The sequence below is a fragment of the Hypanus sabinus genome, chromosome 6 (assembly GCF_030144855.1).
Source record: "Hypanus sabinus isolate sHypSab1 chromosome 6, sHypSab1.hap1, whole genome shotgun sequence".
NCBI classification, from domain to species: Eukaryota; Metazoa; Chordata; class Chondrichthyes; order Myliobatiformes; family Dasyatidae; genus Hypanus; species Hypanus sabinus.
This window is the reverse complement of record NC_082711.1, coordinates 6,993,714-7,013,968: the sequence shown is the minus strand read 5'-3', so window position 1 is coordinate 7,013,968 and position 20,255 is coordinate 6,993,714. Positions and strand designations below refer to the sequence as shown.

Sequence of the window (20,255 nt, the reverse complement as noted above, 5' to 3'; positions counted from 1 at the left end):
TTCCAGAGTCCTGATGTAGTTTACTCCTCTCCATAGATGCTGCGTGACCTGCTGAGAGACTGGGAGTGGGGTAGGATAATTCCCTGGGAAATCCAGCCCCTACCCTCAGTAACCCACCCAATAGCCTTGAGGAGGGTTTGAAGACTGGCCAGGTTCCAGACCCCCAGCAGGCATGAGGTCCGCTGGGCTGGTGAAGCAGACTTGCCTGATGTGGCTGCCTCTGGCACTGGGCCCGTCAGGTAGTGGTGGATGGGACTGGCCCTTCCCTGTGCCTGTTCTCTGCCCGCATCCTGCAGTGCAGGGTTCCAGTCCATGTCCATCGGAGGCCAGAGGTGGAAGGGTATCTTCAGCCAATCCAGAATAACCCCTCTCTTCGAGTCACTGAGGGGAATCTGTAGCGTGGAGAAAAGTGCCAGAGAATGTGTAACTGCCTGTCCAAGGGCTCCTAGTCAAACCCTAATCTTGTCCATGCACCAGCTGTCCTCCCCCGAATCCCTTCTGTTCTCTCTCCCCATGACCATCCCCTCCCTCCTCATCAAACCTCCTCCATTCTCCCCTTAATCTCTCTTCACCATCTTCCCCTCAATTCCTGCAACCATGACCCTCATCTCCCCATCTCCAGACTTCCATCGCCCTTTGTCCGTCCCTGGGATCCCTCCTTCCCTCCCCCGAATCCCTGGAACCCCTTACCTCCCTCCCTCTCTCCCTTGAGTCTCCCTTCCCTCAAACCACACCACTATCTTCTCCACCCTCCCTGGGACCTCTCACATCTCTCCGCACCACCTGCCCCTCCCTCCACAGGACCCCACCACTCGCTTGTCCCTCACACAAATCCCCCACCTCCCAATCTTCCTCAGAAATTGCCCATCACTAACCTCCACTCCCTCTTGGGAACAGCTCCCACCCACTTAGCTTCCCACCAATTCTTCCTCCATGAAACATCCCTTCCTTCGCACACCATTCACTTTCCCACGCCAACCTACAAAAGGTGATGCCTAAGGAATGCAGCATCCATCATTAAGGATGCTCATCCCTCAGGACCTGCCCTCTTCTCATTGCTACCATCAAGGAAGAGGCACAAGAGCCTGAAAACACACTCAATGATTCAGGAACAGCTTCTTCCCACCACCATCAGATTTTTGAATGGACATTGAACCTATGAATGCTACCTCAGTTTTTGCTAGTTTTGCACTACTTATTTAACATACAGAAATCTACAGCACATTACAGGCCCTTTGGCCCAAAATGTTGTGCTGACCTTGTAACCTACTCTAGAAGCTGCCTAGAATTTCCCTACCACATAGCCCTCTATTTTACTAAGCTCCATGTACCTATCTAAGGGTCTCCTAAAAGGCGTTATTGTCTCCACTTCTATCAGCATTGCTGGCAGTGCATTCCACGCACCCACCACTCTCCGTGTGATAAACCTGCCTCTAATCCCCCTTGTACCGACTTCCAAGCATCTTAAAACTATGTCCCCTCTTGTTAGCTATTTCAGCCCTGGGATAAAGCCATTAGCTATCCGCACAATCAATGCCCCTCATCATCTTCTACACCTCTATCACGTCACCTCTTATCCTCCATCACTCTGAGGGGAAAAGGCCAAGTTCACTCAACCTATTCTCCTAAGGCATGCTCGCCAATCCAGGCAACATCCTTGTAAATCTCCTCTGCACTGTTTATAGTATCCACATCCTTCCTGTAGTGAGGTGACCAGAAATGAACACAGTACTCCAAGTGAGGTCTAACCAAGGTCTTATATAGTTGTAACATTACCTCACGGCTCTTGAACTCATTTCCACGGTTGATGAAGGCCAACACACCATATGCCTTCTTAACCACACCGTCAGCATGCACAGCAGCTTTGAGTGTCCTATGGATTCGGACCCCAAGATCCCACTGATCCTCTACACTGCCAAGAGTTGTACCATTAATATTATATTCTGTCTTCAAATTTGACCTACCAAAATGAACTGCCTTACACTTATCTGGGTTGAACTCCCATCTGCCACTTCTCAGCCCAGTTCTGCATCCTACCGATGTCCTGCTGTAACCTCTAACAACCCTTCAGACTATCCACAACACCCCTAACTTACTAACCCACCCTTCTACTTCTTCATCCAGATCATTTATAAAAAAATCACAAAGAGGAGGGGTCCCAGAACAGATCCCTGTGGAACACCACTGGTCACCGACCTCCATGGAGAATACGAACCATCCTTTTCCTTCTGTGAGCAAGCTAATTCTGGATCCACAAAGCAAGGATATCATTGGACCCCTTGCTTCCTTACTTTCTCAATGAACCTTGCATGGGGTTCCTTATCAAATACCTTACTGAAATCAATGTACATTACATTCACTGCTCTACCTTCATCAATTTGTTTTGTTACTTCCTCAAAGAATTCAATCAGGCGTATAAGGCACAACTTGCCCTTGACGAAGCCACGTTGACAATCCCTAATCAGATTATGTCTCTCTAAATGCTCAAAATCCTGCCTCTCAGGATCTTCTCCAACAACTTGCCCACAACTGAAGTAAGAGTCACTGGTATATAATTTCCTGAGTTATCCTTACTCCCTTTTTTGAACAAGGGAACAACATTTCAAAAGCTTTTCTCTTAACTAGATTTTGTACATCCTTTGTACACAATGGTTCTTTTATCTGCCTCAGTGGAACATACCTATGCAGAGCTCCATGCAAATACTCCCTGAACATTTGCCACATTTCTGCTGTGCACTTCCCTGAGAGCATCTGCTCGCAATTTATGTTCGCAAGTTCCTGCCTAATAGCATACTTCCCCCTACCTCAATTAACTACTTTCCAAATTGTCTGTCTCTATCCCTCTCCAGCACTATGGTAAAGGAGATAGAAACGTAATCACTATCTCCAAGAGATCTGACACCTGAGCAGGTTCATTTCCCAATACCAGATCAAGTACAGCCTCTCCTCTAGTTGGCTTATCTACATATTGTGTCGGGAAACCTTCCTGAACACACCTAACAAACTCCACCCCATCTAAACAAACCCCTTGTGCTAAGGAGGTGCCAATCAACATAAGGAAAGTTAAAATCTCCCATCACAACAACTCTATTATTATTGCGCCGTTCCAGAATCTGCCAACCAATCTGCCCCTCGATGTCTGTTACTATTCGGGGTGGGTCTATATGAAAAAATAACACCCAGTAGTTATCGTTTCCTTCCTGTTTCTGACTTCCACCCACAATGACTCAGTAGACAATCCCTCCATAACTTCCGCTTTTCTGCAGCCATGATACTATCCCTGATCAGCAGTGCCACGCCCCCTCCTTTTTCCTCCCTCCATGTCCCTTTTGAAACATCTAAAGCCCTGCATACTCAGCTGCCATTTCTGTCCCTGAGACATAAATATATTTAGTTTTGTAATTTATAGTTTTTAAAAGATTAATATGAATTGCAATGTACTGCTGCCACTAAACAAAATTCAAAACAGATGCCAGCGGTATTATGCCTGGTTGTAATTCTGATTCTGAACCCACCATCTTCCCTTTCCTATCCCCATCTTCGCCTACCTCCCCAAGACCCAGGCATGCTCTCCTGTCCCCACCCAGCTGTAACAACCCTGAACCGACCCACTGACACACCATCCCCTGACCAAGGATTCCCCGGCATCACTTACAGAGGGCAACCTCAGTTCCTTTGCATCTGCCTTTATTTCGGGGGCCAGCTCATCGTCCCGTAGGATTCCCAACTGGAGCATCTCCAGGACCTTGGAGCAGTAAGCAATGTCAGCCTTGGTAACTTCAATCTTCTCTTTAATCTGCAACGAGTCAGAGCTGTCACAGGGATCTGGCCTCTTGAGGGTTAATTATACATTTTAATTCTACCTGCCTCTGGCATTTCAAAACTGCCCACACCCTGCTCTCTGGAATCTCCTCAAAGTCCTTCCCTCCCTCGCTGGAACAGCTCCTCGCCCACTTCCATTTCCTTCATGAAACAGCACCATGTATAGTGAATTTCTGTTAATTGGGCCATCAATCAGTTGAGGCAGCTTCTTATTTGGGACAACTCTAAATGAATAAAAACTAATCAAGAAAAGAACTGTGATTTGGGACACTATGCTATTTAATTACAAAGGGAGAAGGTTGTTAAAGTTTCTAATTAATGTCAATCGCGTGCTGTCGTCTAGCCGTTAGACACTGCACCTTGCTTAGAGCAATCAGCTTCTGAAATAGTGATCAGTGTGTTCAAAAAGCAGTGATTTTTGTCACTGACAGCAGTAAGACAATTCAGAACAGTTTTGCTCACTTTGGTTTCAAGGAGATGCCAGAAACTACTGGGAGTGAAAATGAAATGATATCACTACTTCAGCCAGTTCGGAACTACAAAGAATCTGAAGGGATCAACAATCATCTTGGAATGTCACTATGAAAATGGAGGATATGATCCTCAAAAGCATCATATGAAGGCAATCCATTATCTGCGCTGATTTGTTCATTTACGGTCAATCAAAAGAATAGAGACTAATACAGTTTCATAGAGTTGTAGTGGTATTGATAGTGTTCTAATTTAAATGCACAATTTGTTACTTAAACGGTAGTTTGTCCTTTTTATATGTTTTTAACCATTTCCAGGAAGCTTAAACTAACTGGGGCAACCGTTTAATTGGGCCAAATTATACTGGTCTTGTGTCCCAATTAACCAGAATCTACTGTATTGTAAAGGGTTAATCCCCCTCCAGTACATTACAGGGAGTATTGTATATGAATGGCCTGAACATTGTTGAGGATCCCTACCACCCATCCCACAATCCCTCTGACCCACTACCGTCAGGAGCATCAGGACATCGGCTGTGAAGCTAATGAAAACCCTATCACCACCGAGGTCTCATCACTAGGGCAGTGAGCTGTTCACTGCTTGCCTATGTTGAATGCATTTGAATTATATTATATTAACTGTTTATGATTAATGGTGGCAGGGTGGAAATAAGTCTCTACCAAAAAAGGTGCTGCTTCCCTCCACTAGCCTGCAGGTCACCCTTGGGCAAGGTGTAGCACCTGCTTAGCCCCCCCCAATCAGGGTCACGTGAAGCCATGGGAGCAGGTGGTGGATAGTCATACGAGCAGCTGGTTATGTGACCACCGACTTCAGGCAATCTCTGAAGAGTATTGCTAATGGCTGGAGTCACCCACCCCTCTTGTAAAGACACTGCCCAGAAGGCGGTATCGGGAAACCACTTCTGTATGTACCATGTCCTGCGTATGTTACACACACAGGTTTGGTTTGTTAAGAGTGGGAATGCTTCTTTGTCTGATAAGTGTTTCGCTCGCAGTTGTTTTGCTTTATACTTGTTGATATGGTAATTGTATTCATTTGTTAACCAATGGGGAATGTTATTTTGTCTTGTGAGGCTGGGAACTTGGGGGAGGGGTTTTTCGCGGGCTTTTGGAGGAGAGCCGGGAGGACGGCGCCGAGGAAGGTGGACGTGCGCTGCACTGCTCGGAAAACCATCGGGCGTGGTCCCAGGTGCGAAGACGTGGAGGTCGGAGGCAAGCGACGAGAGGTCGAATGGTTTGATGTTTGAGCTCCAACGATGTGCACTAAACTGACTGAACTTTGATAAGTTGGCACCTTTTTGTTTTTTTTCCCTTGCATATATATTGTATTGTCTAATACTCTGTTAATTTTAGTAAACTCTTTAAAGTGTATTTCATAACGGTATTTATTGTGGGTTTGATACTGTGGGCAGGCGCGAGGCATAAACTCGATTCTCACAGCACTTGCGTGTACGGGAGGTGGGGTTGGTGTGTGGCTGGATCTCCTTTTCCCCTAGACATATACCAGCCTGTTGGGCAAGTGTTACATGTAGAAAAATTTCCCAAGTACAATCCTGATGAAAGGTCTCAGCCCGAAATGCCAACTGCTTATTCACTTTAATAGATGCTGCCTGGCCACGTGGCAAAGTGAGCCACTGATTCTGATCTTGATAAGTCTTTTATGTTGCACCTTATCAAAGGCCTTCTGGAGATCCAGAAGTAAAACATCTACCTGTTGCCCTCTAGCCACTGAATGAATTACATTCTACAAGCTTGTCAAACCTGTCTTTCATGACATCATGTGGAGTCTGCCTGAAGAAAAACCACACGTTTCATGCATTTTTGCAGTGACTGACTAAGCTAACTGGCTCGCGGTAACCACAAGACCACATAGGAGCAGAATTAGGACATTCGGTCCATCAAATCTGCTCTGCTACTCCATCACGATTGATTTATTATCTCTCTCAAGCCCATTCTCTTGCCGGAGCGGAGGAGTTTCAGAGGCCGTCCATCGAAACTGGGAGCAAGGCTGGATTGGTCTAAGTGCCGGGCTGGTTTGGAAAGGTCGGGCGTGGGCCAGAGCATTGCAGCGGCCACCAGCTGAGGCTCGCTGCATTGCTGTGGCGGGGCTTGGGTCCCAGCGCGGGGTTTGGACAGTCCAGCTAGAACGATAAGGCAGGGTGTCAGGACCGGAGGCGAGGGTTTGGCTCCCTGACGCTTGCTCTCCTCTCCGCTGAGGCTGCTCCAGGCTTCATGTCTGTCAACTTCACGGTCTGCTGTTCGATGAACCGAGACCGAGGCTGAGGCTGTGGGCCTACTCCGGGCTCCAGTTCTATGGACTCAGCTTGGTTCTGAATGCTGTTGCTTGCTTTTATTGTTTGTGCTATTGTGTTTTTTTTTCTATCTCTCTCTGCACATTGGGTGTTGGCCTCTTCTTTTTTAAAATTGTCTTTCTCGTAAGCAGATGAATCTCGTATAATTTATACATACCTGTACTTGAATAATAAATGTACCTTGAACTTTGAATTGGCTGTCTGTGACAAACATCTTTCTATGGCAATGAATTCCAAAGTGTCACCACCCCATTCTAAAGGTATGTCCTTGCATTCTGAGACTGCGTCCTCTGGTCATAGGCACCACTACTACCCTCTCAACGTCCACTCCGTACCTGACCAGAGGCTCTCTGTCGGTCAGGGTCGACCATGGATGTAACGTCCTAGCTGTCCAGACACACAAGCCTGGGCAGTATGATATGGAGAAGAAGCTGTTGCCCATGTAGCAGGCTCCCCCTCTTCATCAGAGACCCACACCACTTGGTGCCAGCAGTATGGCAAGAGTTGCCAATTGGCATTGAACTCAATGTAGGGACTCCAGTTTCAGATTTTCCCCTCAGGGTTTACTCCTGAAGCCTTTCCCATAAGTGGGAATAGCAGAACAAATGATTTTTAAATGTGATTGTTCCTGTCTCTATCACTTCCCCTGGCAGCTCTCTCCATAAGTGACAAGGAGTATGAGAGAGACATTGCCCGATACCCGCAAAAAATTGAGGCGATAAGACAGACCCACCTCTTTGAATCGGCGTCTCTGTAGGGGCGTCAACTTTGTCTGCAGCCTCTTCTTGCGAATGTTCTCCAGCGTGAACTTCTGCAGTTTCTGGCTTTTGCAAACCCCGCCAATCCGCACAATACTGCAGCAGTTAGACTCAAGGAGCCCTGAAGGATTAAAAAGCGAAAATCAATGTGGTTCCATGGAAAGGTGTCCCTCCCTAATGTGGTTGAATTTGGCATGGCTTCATTATTAATCATCTACTCATACAACTACTAGGCCAAACCATTAATATGCCTCTTCCTACCGGGACCACAGTGTGATGAACTACATATACCAGTCTGGACACGCCCCCCCCCCACCGACTGCTCCTGTGGCTCCTCCCACGGACCCCGGTATAAAGGTGAATGGAGGCACAGACCCTTCCTCAGTCTCCAGGATGTTGTGTGATGGTCACTTGCTGCTTGTGCTTTCTTCCAGCCAATAAAAGCCTACCTTAACCCATGTCTCAGAGCTATTAATGGTGCATCACACAGCCCACCCACTCCCCCACACCCCTCCCATCCACCTACCTATCCAAACCTCTCTTCAATGTTGAGATCATCACACATCTACCACCTGCACTGGCGGCTCTCACTCTCCACATCACCACCACCCACTGAGTAAAGATGTTCCCCTTGAACGTTTGTTTCACCTTTCACCCTGAGCCCACGGTCTCTAGTTCTCATCTCACCCAGCCCGAGGGGGAAAAGTCTGATTGCGTTTGCCACATCTATACCCCTCAGAATCTTGAATAGTTCTATCAAATCTCCAAGGGATAAATTCCAACCTTTCCCTATAACTCAGTTCCTGGCAACACCCTTTGAATTTTTTCTGTACTCTTTCAATGTCATTTGCTTCTTTCCTGTAGGTAGGTGATTAAAACAGCACACAATACTCCAAATTAGGCCTCACCAGTGTCTTATACGATTTCAACTTAACATCCCAACTCCTGTACTTCATACTTTGATTTAAGAAGGACCATGTGCCAGAAACTTTCTTCATGACCCTATCTACCTATGACGATACTTTCAAGAAATTATGTACCTGCATTCCCAGATCTGTCTGTTCTACCACATGCCTCAGTGCCCCACCGCTCAAGATGCAAGATCTACCCAGTCGGTCCTCTCAAAGTGCAACACTTCACACCTGCCGTTTTTCAGCCCATTTTCTAGCTGGTCTAGATCCCACCTCAAGCTCTGATTGCCTTCGCTGTCCACTACACCCCCAGTCCTGGTGTTATCTTGTCATAATGTACTGAGACACAGAGAAGCTTTGGTCACCTGCCATCCATACACATCATTGTCGGAGGCACAAGGAATTAAGACATCCAGATCGAGAGGGTAGCCAGAGTCTTTTTCACAGGGTGGAAATGAGTCCTATGAGGGGGTATGACTTTAAGCTGATTGGATGAAAGTGTAAGGATTGAGATCAGAGGTTGTTTTTAGACAGAGTTGTGAGTACATGTAACGCATTGCCGAGGGTGGTGGTAGAGGCAGGTACATTATGAATGTTGAAGATACTCTTAGACAGGCACGTGGATGATAGAATTTATTTTGTTTTAATTTAGAGATACAGAGTGGATCAGGCCCTGCGTGCCCTTCAAGCAACACCACCCAGCACCCCAGCGACTTAACACCAGCCCAATCACAAGTGAGTTTACAATGACCAATTAATCTGTTAACCAATGTGCCTTTGGAAGGTGGGAGGAAACCAGAGCACCCGGAGGAAACCCCCGCGGTCATTTGGAGAATGTATAAACTGCTTACAGACGGCTGCTGGCACCAAATGGTGTGGGTCTCTGATGGAGAGGGGGGAGCCTGCTACACGGGCAACAGCTTCCTCTCCATGTCGTACTGCCCAGAGAAACCTGTCAAATACTGAAAGGCCTGTAAAGAGTAGATGTGGAGAGGATGTTTCCTATAGTGTGAGAGTCTAGGACCAGAGGGCACAGACTCAGATGAGAAGAACATCATTTAGAATAGAGAAGAGGAGGAATCTCTTTGGCCAAAAGATAGTGAATCTGTGCAATTCATTGCCACAGACGGCTGTGGATGCGCAGTCATTGAATGTATTTAAAGTAGAGGTTGATAATTTCTTGATTAGTCAGGATGTCAAAGGCTATGAGGAGAGGGCAGGAGAATGGGGTTCAGATGGAAAATAAATCAGCCATGATGGAATGGCAGAGCAGACTCGATGGGCTGAATGGCCTAATTCTGCTCCTCTATTTTATGGTCTTATAGGTGTCCCAGGGAGGAAGGTAGGTTGGGTTTGAGGGAGGGGGGGAAAGGGGAGGGTGTGTGTGTGTGTGTGTGTGTGTGTGTGTGTGTGTGTGTGTGTGTGTGTGTGTGTGTGTGTGTGTGTGTGTGTGTGTGTGTGTATGTATGAGTGTGTGTGAGTGAGTGTGTGTGTGAGTGAGTGTGAGTGTGAGTGTGTGTGAGTGTGAGTGTGAGTGTGAGTGTGAGTGTGAGTGTGTGTGAGTGTGTGTGTGTGTGAGTGTGTGTGTGAGTGTGTGTGTGAGTGTGTGTGTGAGTGTGTGTGTGAGTGTGTGTGTGAGTGTGTGAGTGAGTGTGTGTGTGAGTGTGTGTGTGTGTGAGTGTGTGTGTGAGTGTGAGTGAGTGTGTGTGTGTGAGTGTGTGTGTGTGAGTGTGTGTGTGTGAGTGTGTGTGTGAGTGTGTGTGAGTGTGTGTGAGTGTGTGTGTGTGTGAGTGTGTGTGAGTGTGTGAGTGTGTGAGTGTGTGTGAGTGTGTGTGTGTGTGAGTGTGTGTGTGTGAGTGTGTGTGTGTGTGTGTGAGTGTGTGTGTGTGTGTGTGAGTGTGTGTGTGAGTGTGTGTGAGTGTGTGTGTGTGTGTGAGTGTGTGTGAGTGTGTGTGTGTGAGTGTGTGTGTGTGAGTGTGTGTGTGTGTGTGAGTGTGTGTGTGTGTGAGTGTGTGTGTGAGTGTGAGTGTGTGTGTGAGTGTGAGTGTGTGTGAGTGAGTGTGTGTGAGTGTGTGTGTGTGTGTGTTTGAGTGTGTGTGTGTGAGTGTGTGTGTGTGTGTGAGTGTGTGAGTGTGAGTGTGTGTGTGAGTGTGTGAGTGTGTGAGTGTGAGTGTGAGTGTGTGTGTGTGTGTGTGTGTGTGGAAGATGGGTGGCTGAGTGGGATGAAGAGAGAGTGACTGGGCTGGGAGTCTTGCAGCGTCAGGCAGGATCGGCTATCTGGACACAAGGCCCTTCTGCGGTGGGCAGATAATGACAAATGTGGATGAGGTCAGTGTGTCTGATGGTGGATATTACTGAATCGAAGACAACCTGTACAAGTAAGCACCAGGGTTAGTTGGCTGGTGGAATTGAACTGACAGGCAAAGCTGTGGAGAAGCTCCCACGGAGGTGAGGCTATGTTGATTGGCTAATTGCTAAATACAAGCTATTCTGCAGATGCTGGAAATCCAGAGCAACACAGATGAGACAGCATCAAACAGATGATGGTTCGGTTCGAGACTGCTCATCAGGACAGGAAAGGCAGAGGAGAAAAGCCGGGGGGGAGGAGGGGAAGAGGGGAAGAGGGGAAGGAAGACAAGCTGGAACTGACGGGTGAAGCCAGGTGGGTGGGGAGGGTTTAATGGACTAAGAAGCTGGGAGGTGACAGGTGGAAAAGGGAATGGTCTGAAAAAGAAGTCAGATAGGAGAAATAGGAGAAGGGTGGACCTGGCGGGAAAGGGAAGGAGCACTGGGGGGAGGTGACAGGCAGGTGAGGAGACAAGAAGTTAATTGATATTGGCTTTATCATTCCCACGTATACCAAGATGGTAAAGAACAGGGGCACCTCACCTTCCAAAAAAAGGTCCAGCTCGTGGTCTGTGTGGCAGACGACGAGGATAGGGCTATCCTGCCCCAAACTCTCGGAGTTCTGCCACAGCCCCCGATTGTGAAGAAGCAGTTGCACCAGCTTCAGTTTAACAAAGGTCTTCCCTGGAGAATCAGAATCAGGTTGAAAATCACTGGAGTATGTCATAAAATTTGTTGTTTTGCGGCAGTAGCACATTGTAATACACAATAAAAACAACTTAGTTACAGGTATACAGTATACAAATAAGTACTGCAAAGAGGGGAGAAATAAGATGGTGAGGTAGCGTCCATGGGTTCAGTGTCCATTCAGAAACCTGATGGCCGCGAGGAAGGAGCTGGTCCTGAATCGGTGAGTGTGTCTTCAGGCTCCTGCACCTCCTCCCTGATGAGAAGAGAGCGTGTCCTGGGTGATGGGGGTCTTTAATGATGGATGCCGTCTTTTTAAGGCATCACCTTTTGAAGGTGTTCTAGATGCAGGGGAGGCCAGTGCCCACGATGGAGCTGGATAGGTTACAATTTTCTGCAGATTTTACAATCCTCAGAGATACTGACACCCAGAAACCACACAGAGAGGCACCATAGAGGTCAGTGCCGCCACCTCTGTCACTGGGATCTTCCCTCCCTAACCACTCCACCGTTCAGCACTCTATTGTCCAGCATGGGAACAAGCCAAACACAAACAAGAGAAAATCTGCAGATACTGGAAATCCAAGCAACGTACACAAAATGCTGGCGGAGCTCAGCAGGTCAGGCAGCACCTGTGGAAAAGAGTAAAGTCTATGTTTCGGGCTGAGACTCTTCATCAAGACTGGAGAAAAAAAAAGATGAGGGGAAAGGGAGGAAGAAACTTGAGATGATAGGTGAAACCAGGAGGGAAGAGAGGGGTGAAGTAAAGATCCTGGGAAGTTGATTGATTTAAGAGATACAGAGCTGGAGAAGGGGAAATCTAATAGGAGATGACAGAAGGCCATGGAAGAAAGAAAAGGTGGGAGGAGTACCAGAGGGAGGCGATGAGCAGGTGAGGAGTTAAGGTGAGAGAGGGAAATGGGAATGGTGAAGGGGGTGGGGCATTACTGAAAGATTGAGAAACCAATGTTCATGCCAACAGGTTGGAAGCTATCCAAACGGAATATAAGGGGCTGCTTCTCCAACACGAGTGTGGCCTCTTCACAACATGAACTGACATGTTAGAATGGGAATTGGAAGTGGAATTAAAATGGGTAGCTAATGGGAGACACCGCTTGTTCCTCCAGCCATCCTACCAGGAATAGGGTTCCTCTTCTCCTCACCTTCCATCTCATCGGGAATAGGGTTCCTCTTGTCCTCACCTACCACCTCACCGGGAATAGGGTTCCTCTTGTCCTCACCTTCCATCTCACCGGGAATAGGGTTCCTCTTGTCCTCACCTACCACCTCACCGGGAATAGGGTTCCTCTTGTCCTCACCTTCCACCTCACCGGGAATAGGGTTCCTCTTGTCCTCACCTACCACCTCACCGGGAATAGGGTTCCTTTTGTCCTCACCTACCACCTCACCGGGAATAGGGTTCCTCTTGTCCTCACCTACCACCTCACCGGGAATAGGGTTCCTTTTGTCCTCACCTACCACCTCACCGGGAATAGGGTTCCTCTTGTCCTCACCTACCACCTCACCGGGAATAGGGTTCCTCTTGTCCTCACCTACCACCTCACCGGGAATAGGGTTCCTCTTGTCCTCACCTACCATCCTACCAGGAATAGGGTTCCTCTTCTCCTCACCTTCCACCTCACCGGGAATAGGGTTCCTCTTGTCCTCACCTACCATCTCACCGGGAATAGGGTTCCTCTTCTCCTCACCTACCACCTCACCGGGAATAGGGTTCCTCTTGTCCTCACCTACCACCTCACCGGGAATAGGGTTCCTTTTGTCCTCACCTACCACCTCACCGGGAATAGGGTTCCTCTTGTCCTCACCTACCACCTCACCGGGAATAGGGTTCCTCTTGTCCTCACCTTCCACCTCACCGGGAATAGGGTTCCTCTTGTCCTCACCTACCACCTCACCGGGAATAGGGTTCCTCTTGTCCTCACCTACCACCTCACCGGGAATAGGGTTCCTCTTGTCCTCACCTACCATCCTACCAGGAATAGGGTTCCTCTTCTCCTCACCTTCCACCTCACCGGGAATAGGGTTCCTCTTGTCCTCACCTACCATCTCACCGGGAATAGGGTTCCTCTTGTCCTCACCTTACACCTCACCAGGAATAGGGTTCCTCTTGTCCTCACCTACCACCTCACCGGGAATAGGGTTCCTCTTGTCCTCACCTTCCACCTCACCGGGAATAGGGTTCCTCTTGTCCTCACCTACCATCTCACCGGGAATAGGGTTCCTCTTGTCCTCACCTACCACCTCACCGGGAATAGGGTTCCTCTTGTCCTCACCTACCACCCCACCGGGAATAGGGTTCCTCTTGTCCTCACCTACCACCTCACCGGGAATAGGGTTCCTCTTGTCCTCACCTACCATCTCACCGGGAATAGGGTTCCTCTTGTCCTCACCTTCCACCTCACCGGGAATAGGGTTCCTCTTGTCCTCACCTTCCACCTCACCGGGAATAGGGTTCCTCTTCTCCTCACCTTCCACCTCACCGGGAATAGGGTTCCTCTTGTCCTCACCTTCCACCTCACCGGGAATAGGGTTCCTCTTGTCCTCACCTACCATCTCACCGGGAATAGGGTTCCTCTTGTCCTCACCTACCATCTCACCGGGAATAGGGTTCCTCTTGTCCTCACCTACCATCTCACCGGGAATAGGGTTCCTCTTGTCCTCACCTACCATCTCACCGGGAATAGGGTTCCTCTTGTCCTCACCTACCATCTCACCGGGAATAGGGTTCCTCTTGTCCTCACCTACCATCTCACCGGGAATAGGGTTCCTCTTGTCCTCACCTTCCACCTCACCGGGAATAGGGTTCCTCTTGTCCTCACCTACCATCTCACCGGGAATAGGGTTCCTCTTGTCCTCACCGGGAATAGGGTTCCTCTTGTCCTCACCTACCATCTCACCGGGAATAGGGTTCCTCTTGTCCTCACCTACCACCTCACCGGGAATAGGGTTCCTCTTGTCCTCACCGGGAATAGGGTTCCTCTTGTCCTCACCTACCATCTCACCGGGAATAGGGTTCCTCTTGTCCTCACCTACCATCTCACCGGGAATAGGGTTCCTCTTGTCCTCACCTACCATCTCACCGGGAATAGGGTTCCTCTTGTCCTCACCTACCACCTCACCGGGAATAGGGTTCCTCTTGTCCTCACCTACCATCTCACCGGGAATAGGGTTCCTCTTGTCCTCACCTACCACCTCACCGGGAATAGGGTTCCTCTTGTCCTCACCTACCACCTCACCGGGAATAGGGTTCCTCTTGTCCTCACCTACCACCTCACCGGGAATAGGGTTCCTCTTGTCCTCACCTTCCACCTCACCGGGAATAGGGTTCCTCTTGTCCTCACCTACCACCTCACCAGCCGTCGCATCCAGCACATAATTCGTCATAACTTCCACCATCTCCAATGGGAGCCCACCACCAAGCACATCTTTCCCTCCCTCTCAATTAATGCCTTCTGCAGGGATCGCTCCCTACATGACTCCCTTGTCCATTCGTCCCTCCCCACCGATCTCCCTCCTGGCACTTATCCTTGCAAGTGGAACAAGTGCTACACCTGCTCCTACACCTCCTCCCTCACTACCATTCAGGGCTCTAAGCAGTCCTTCAGATGAGGCAAAACTTCACCTGCGAGTCTGTTGGGGTCCCGGTGCTCCCTGTGTGGCCTCCTGTATATCGGTGAGACCTGACGTAGACTGGGAGACCACTTTGCTGACCTACACTCTGTTTGCCAGAACAAGCGGGATCTCCCAGTGGCCACCCAATTTAATTCCTCTTCCCATTCCGATACGTCAATCTATGGCCTCCTCTACTGTCACGATGAGGCCACACTCAGGTTGGAGGAACACCTTATATTCTGTCTGGGTAGCCACTAACCTGCTGGCATGAACATTGATTTCCTTGCACTCCCAATAATGGCCTGTCTTCTCCTATCAGACTCCCCCTTCTCCAGCCCCTTATCTCTTTCACCAATCAACTTCCCAGTTCTTTTCTTCACCTCTCTCCTGGTTTCACCCACCACCTTGTATTTCTTCCTCCCCCCCACCTTCTTACAATTACTTCTCATCTTTTTTCTCCAGTCCTGATGAAGGGTTTCAACCAAAAGGATTGCCTGTTTACTCTTTTCTGTAGATGCTGCCTGGCCTGCTGACTTCCTCCAGGATTTTGTGTGTGTTGCCTTGTCATCTTGTACACTTCTCGAGTTCGAATCCAAGTCGAGCCCCCCGAGCACACTTTCCATCCTTGCCAGGTTGAGCATCGAGCTCGCCACTCGGCCTTGTAAAAAATACAAGGGTCGGGTCAGGAACGTTCATACCATGACCCGGTTAATCTGAAAGGAGACCAATCCTGACACCACATGCCAGACAAGAACGGCTGACTGTCGGGTGTAATATGCTTAAAGAAAAAGTTCATTCGTCTCCACCACATCTGTTCCCTCTGTTCCCAGGACGAGGCTTTCCTTTCCGGGACATCAGAGGTGTCCTCCTCCTTCACAGGGCAGAGCTTCCCTTTATCCACCACTGATGTTGCCCTCAGCCACATCTCCACGATTTCCAGGACATCCACTCCCACCTCACCTTCCCGACACCTTAACAGTGACAGAGTTCTTCTTGTCCTTACATAACACCCCACGACCCTCCACATTTGAAGTTAGAAACAGGGAGGGAGGAATATCTCCCCCGCAAATGGAAACAGAGAAATCGAGGAGCAGATAGGGAGGCAGATTTTGGAACAGTGCAATAATAATAGGGTTGTTGTGATGGGTGATTTTAACTTTCTGAATATTGACTGGCATCTCCTTCGCACAAGAGGCTTAGATGGGATGGAGTTTTTTTCAGGTGTGCTCAGGAAGGTTCCAGACACCATATGTAGATAAGACAACTTGGAGATATGATGTTGTGGCCATTCCAGAGACCTGGATGGTGCAGGGGCAGGAATGGTTACTTCAAGTGCCAGGCTTTAGATATTTCAGAAACTATAGGGAGGGAGGCAAAAGAGGTGGGGATGTTGATCAGAGATAGTGTCACGTCCGCAGAAAAGGAGAAAGTCATGGAGGGGTTGTCAATGGAGTCTCTGTGGGTGGAAGTCAGGAATAGGAAGGGGTCAATAACTCTACTGGGTGTTTTTTATAGACCACCCAATAGTAACAGGGACAATGAAGAGCAGATAGGGAGAGAGATTCTGGAAAGGAGTAATGATAACAGGGTTGTTGTGATGGGAGATTTTAAATTCCCAAATATTGATTGGCATTTCCTTAGAGCAAGGTGTTTAGATAGGGTGGAGTTTGTTAGGTATGTTCACTGAGGTTTCTCGACACAAAATGGAGATAAACCTATAAGAGGCTGTACTTGATCTGGTATTGGGAAATGAACCTGGTCAGGTGTCAGGTCTCACAGTGGGAGAGCATTTTGGAGACAGTGATCACAATTCTGTCTCCTTTACAATAGCATTGGAGGGGGATTAGGAACAGACAAGTTAGCGAAACGTTTAATTGGAGTAAGGGGAAATATGAGCCCATCAGGCAGGAACTTGGAAGCATAAATTGGGAACAGATGTTCTCAAGTAAATGTATGAAGAAATGTGGAAATGTTCAGCGATATTTGTATGAGTTTCTGAGTAGGTACGTTCCAATGAGACATGGAAAGGATGGTAGAGTACAGGAACCGTGGTGTACAAAGGCTGGTGTAAATCTAGTCAAGAACAAAAGAAGAGCTTACAAAAGGTTCAAAAAACTAGGTAACTATAGGAATCTAGAAAATGATGTTAGCAAGAAGGAGCTTAAGACTGAAATCAGGAGAGCCAGAAGGGGCCATGAGAAGGCCCTGGCAGACAGGATTAAGGAAAATCCCAAGGCATTCTATAAGACTTGAGAGAATAGGACTAATCAAGTGTGACAGTGGAAAAGTGTGTATGGAACCGAAGGAAATACCGGAGGAACTTAATGAATACTTTGCTTCAGTATTCACCACAGAAAAGGATCTTGGCAATTGTAGGGATGACTTGCAGTGGCCTGAAGAGAATGTAGATATTAAGGAAGAGGATGTGCTGGAGATTTTGGAAAGCATCAAGTTGGATAAGTCACTGGGACCGGATGGGATGTACCCCAGGCTACTGTGGGAAGCAAGGGAGGAGATTGCTGAGCCTCTGGCAATGATCTTTTCATCATCAATGAGGACAGGAGAGGTTCCGGAGGATTGGAGGATTACGGATGTTAATCCCCTATTCAAGAAAGGGAGTAGAGATAGCCCAGGAAATTATAGACCAGTGAGTCTTACTTCAGTGATTGGTAATTTGATGGAGAAGATCCTGACAGGCAGGATTTATGAACTTTTGGAGAGGTATAATATGATTAGGAATAATCAGCATGGCTTTGTCAAGGGCAGGTCATACCTTACCAGCCTGATTGAATTTTTTGAGGATGTGACTGAGCACATTGATGAAGGAAGAGCAGTAGATGTAGTGTATATGGATTTCAGCAAGGCATTTGATAAGTAACCCCATGCAAGGCTTATTGAGAAAGTAAGGAGGCTTGGGGTCAAGGGGACATTGCTTTGTCGATCCAGAACTGGCTTGCCCACAGAAGGCAAAGAGTGGTTGTAGATGGGGCATATTCTGCATGGAGGCTGGTGACCAGTGGAGTGCCTCAGGGATCTGTTCTGGGACCCTTACCCTTCGTAATTTTTATAAATGACCTGGATGAGGAAGTGGAGGGATGGGTTAGTAAATTTGCGGATGACACAAAGGTTGGGGGTGTTGTGGATAGTGTGGAGGCCTGTCAGAGGTTAGAACAGGACATTGATAAGATGCAAAACTGGGCTGAAAATTGGCTGATGGAGTTCAACCCAGATAAGTGTGAAGTGGTTCATTTTGGTAGGTCAAATATGATGGCAGAATATAACATTAATGGCAAGACTCTCAGCAGTGTGGAGGATCAGAGGGACCTTGGGGTCCAAGTCCATAGGACACTCAAAGCTGCTACGCAGGTTGACTATGTGGTTAAGAAGACATTGGTGTGTTCACCAATTGTGGGATAGAGTTTAAGAGCTGAGAGGTAATGTTGCAGCCATATAGGTCCCTGGTCAGACCCCACTTGGAGTACTGTGCTCAGTTCTGGTCGCATCACTACTGGAAGAATATGGAAAAGGGTGCAGAGGAGATTTACAAGGATGTTGTCTGTATTGGGGAGCAAGCCTTATGAGGGTCAGTTGAGTGAACTCGGCCTTTTATCCTTGGAGTGAAGGAGGATGAGAGGTGACCTGATGGAGGCGTATAAGATGACAAGAGACATTGATCGTGTGGATAGTCAGAGGCTTTTTCCCAGGGCTGAAATGGCTAGCACGAGGGGACATAGTTTTAATGTGCTTGGAAGTAGGTACAGAGGAGATGCCATGGGTAAATTTATTTATTTATTACACAGTGGTGAATCTGTGGAACGGGCTGCCGGCGATGGTGGTGGAGGCGGAAACGACAGGGTCTTGAAGAGACTCCTGGATGGCTATGTGGAGCTTAGAAAAATAGAGGGCTATGGATAAAGCCTCAGTAGTTATAAGGTAGGCACCTGTTTGGCACAGCTTTGTGGGCCGAAGGGCCTGTATTGTGCTGCATGTTTTCCATGTTTCTATGTTTCTAACTAGAGGAGATGCTGTACTTGACCTGGTCTTGGAAAATGAACCTGGTCAAGTGTCAGTTCGCTCGGTGGGAGAGCATTTTGGAGGTCGTGACCACAAATATATTTTCTTTGTCATAGTGCTGGAGAGGGATAGCAGCAGTCAATTTGGGAAAACATTTAATTGGGATAGGGGGAGATATGATGCTATTAAGCAGGAACCTGGGAACATAAATTGGGAGCAGATATTCTCAGGGAAATGCATGGCAGAAAGGTGGCAAATGTTCAGGGAACACTTGCGCTGTGTTCTGCAGAGGTATATTCCACTGAGGCAGGGAAAGGATGGTAGGGTAAAAGAACCATGGTGTACACAGGATGTAAAAAATCTGCTTAAGAAGGGAAAAGCTTTTGAAAGGTTCTAGAAACTAGGAACTGTTAGAGCTCCAGAAAATTGCAAGTGTGCTAGGAAGGAGTTGAAGAATGAAATTAAGAGAGCTAGAAGTGGCCATGAGAAAGCCTTGGTGAACAGGATTAAGGAAAACCACAAGCCATTCTACAAGTATGTGAAGAGCAGGAGGATGAGCCGTGTGAGAATAGGACCAGTCAGGAGTGAGAGTGCATGGAGCCAGAGGAGATAGCGAAGGTACTTAATGAATACTTTGCTTCAGAATTCACCAGGGAAAAAGACCTTGACAATTGTGCGGATGACTTACAGTGGACTGAAACGCTTGAGTGTATAGACATTGAGAAAGAGGATGTGCTGAAGGTTTTGAAAAGCATTAAGTTAGATAAGATGCCTGGACCAGATGAGATATACCCCAGGCTACTGTGCAAAGTGAGGGAGGACATTGCTGAGCCGCTGGCAATGACCTTTGCATCAAGAGGGATGGGAGAAGTACCAGAGGATTGGAAGGTTGCAAATGTTGTCCAATCACAAACAAAAGAAAATCTGCAGATGCTGTCCTGCCAAAGGGTTTCAGCCCGAAGTGTCAACTGTACTCTTTTCCTAGATGCTGTCTGGCCTGCTGAGCTCCTCCAGCATTTTGTGTGTTGCAAATGTTGTTAGCTTGTTCAAGAAAGGGAGAAAGGATAACTCAGGAAATTATAGACCAGTGAGTCTTATTTCAGTGCTGGGCAAGTTTTTGGAGAAGATCCTGAGAGGAAGGATTTATGAGCATTTGGAGAGACATAATTTGATTATGGATAGTCAGCATGGCTTTGTCAAGGGCAAGTTGTGCCTTACGAGCCTGATTGAATTCTTTGAGGTGGTAACAAAACACATCAATGAAGATAAAGGAGTGGGTGT

The 20,255-nt window shown here is 47.9% G+C and overlaps 1 protein-coding gene across 7 annotated transcripts in view; it reads right to left on the bottom strand.

The window, feature by feature from the left end:
* The window catches only part of LOC132395271 (NFX1-type zinc finger-containing protein 1-like), a 74,762-nt gene that overhangs the window by 35,598 nt on the left and 18,909 nt on the right, over positions 1-20,255 (bottom strand). For all 7 annotated transcript variants that reach the window (XM_059971614.1, XM_059971615.1, XM_059971613.1 and 4 more), the window contains 4 exons: positions 11,184-11,324; positions 7,359-7,504; positions 3,656-3,796; positions 206-392 (listed from right to left, as the gene is read on the bottom strand). In XM_059971614.1, coding sequence (XP_059827597.1) covers positions 206-392; positions 3,656-3,796; positions 7,359-7,504; positions 11,184-11,324 — 615 coding nt within the window. The remainder of the gene's footprint in view (positions 1-205; positions 393-3,655; positions 3,797-7,358; positions 7,505-11,183; positions 11,325-20,255) is intronic.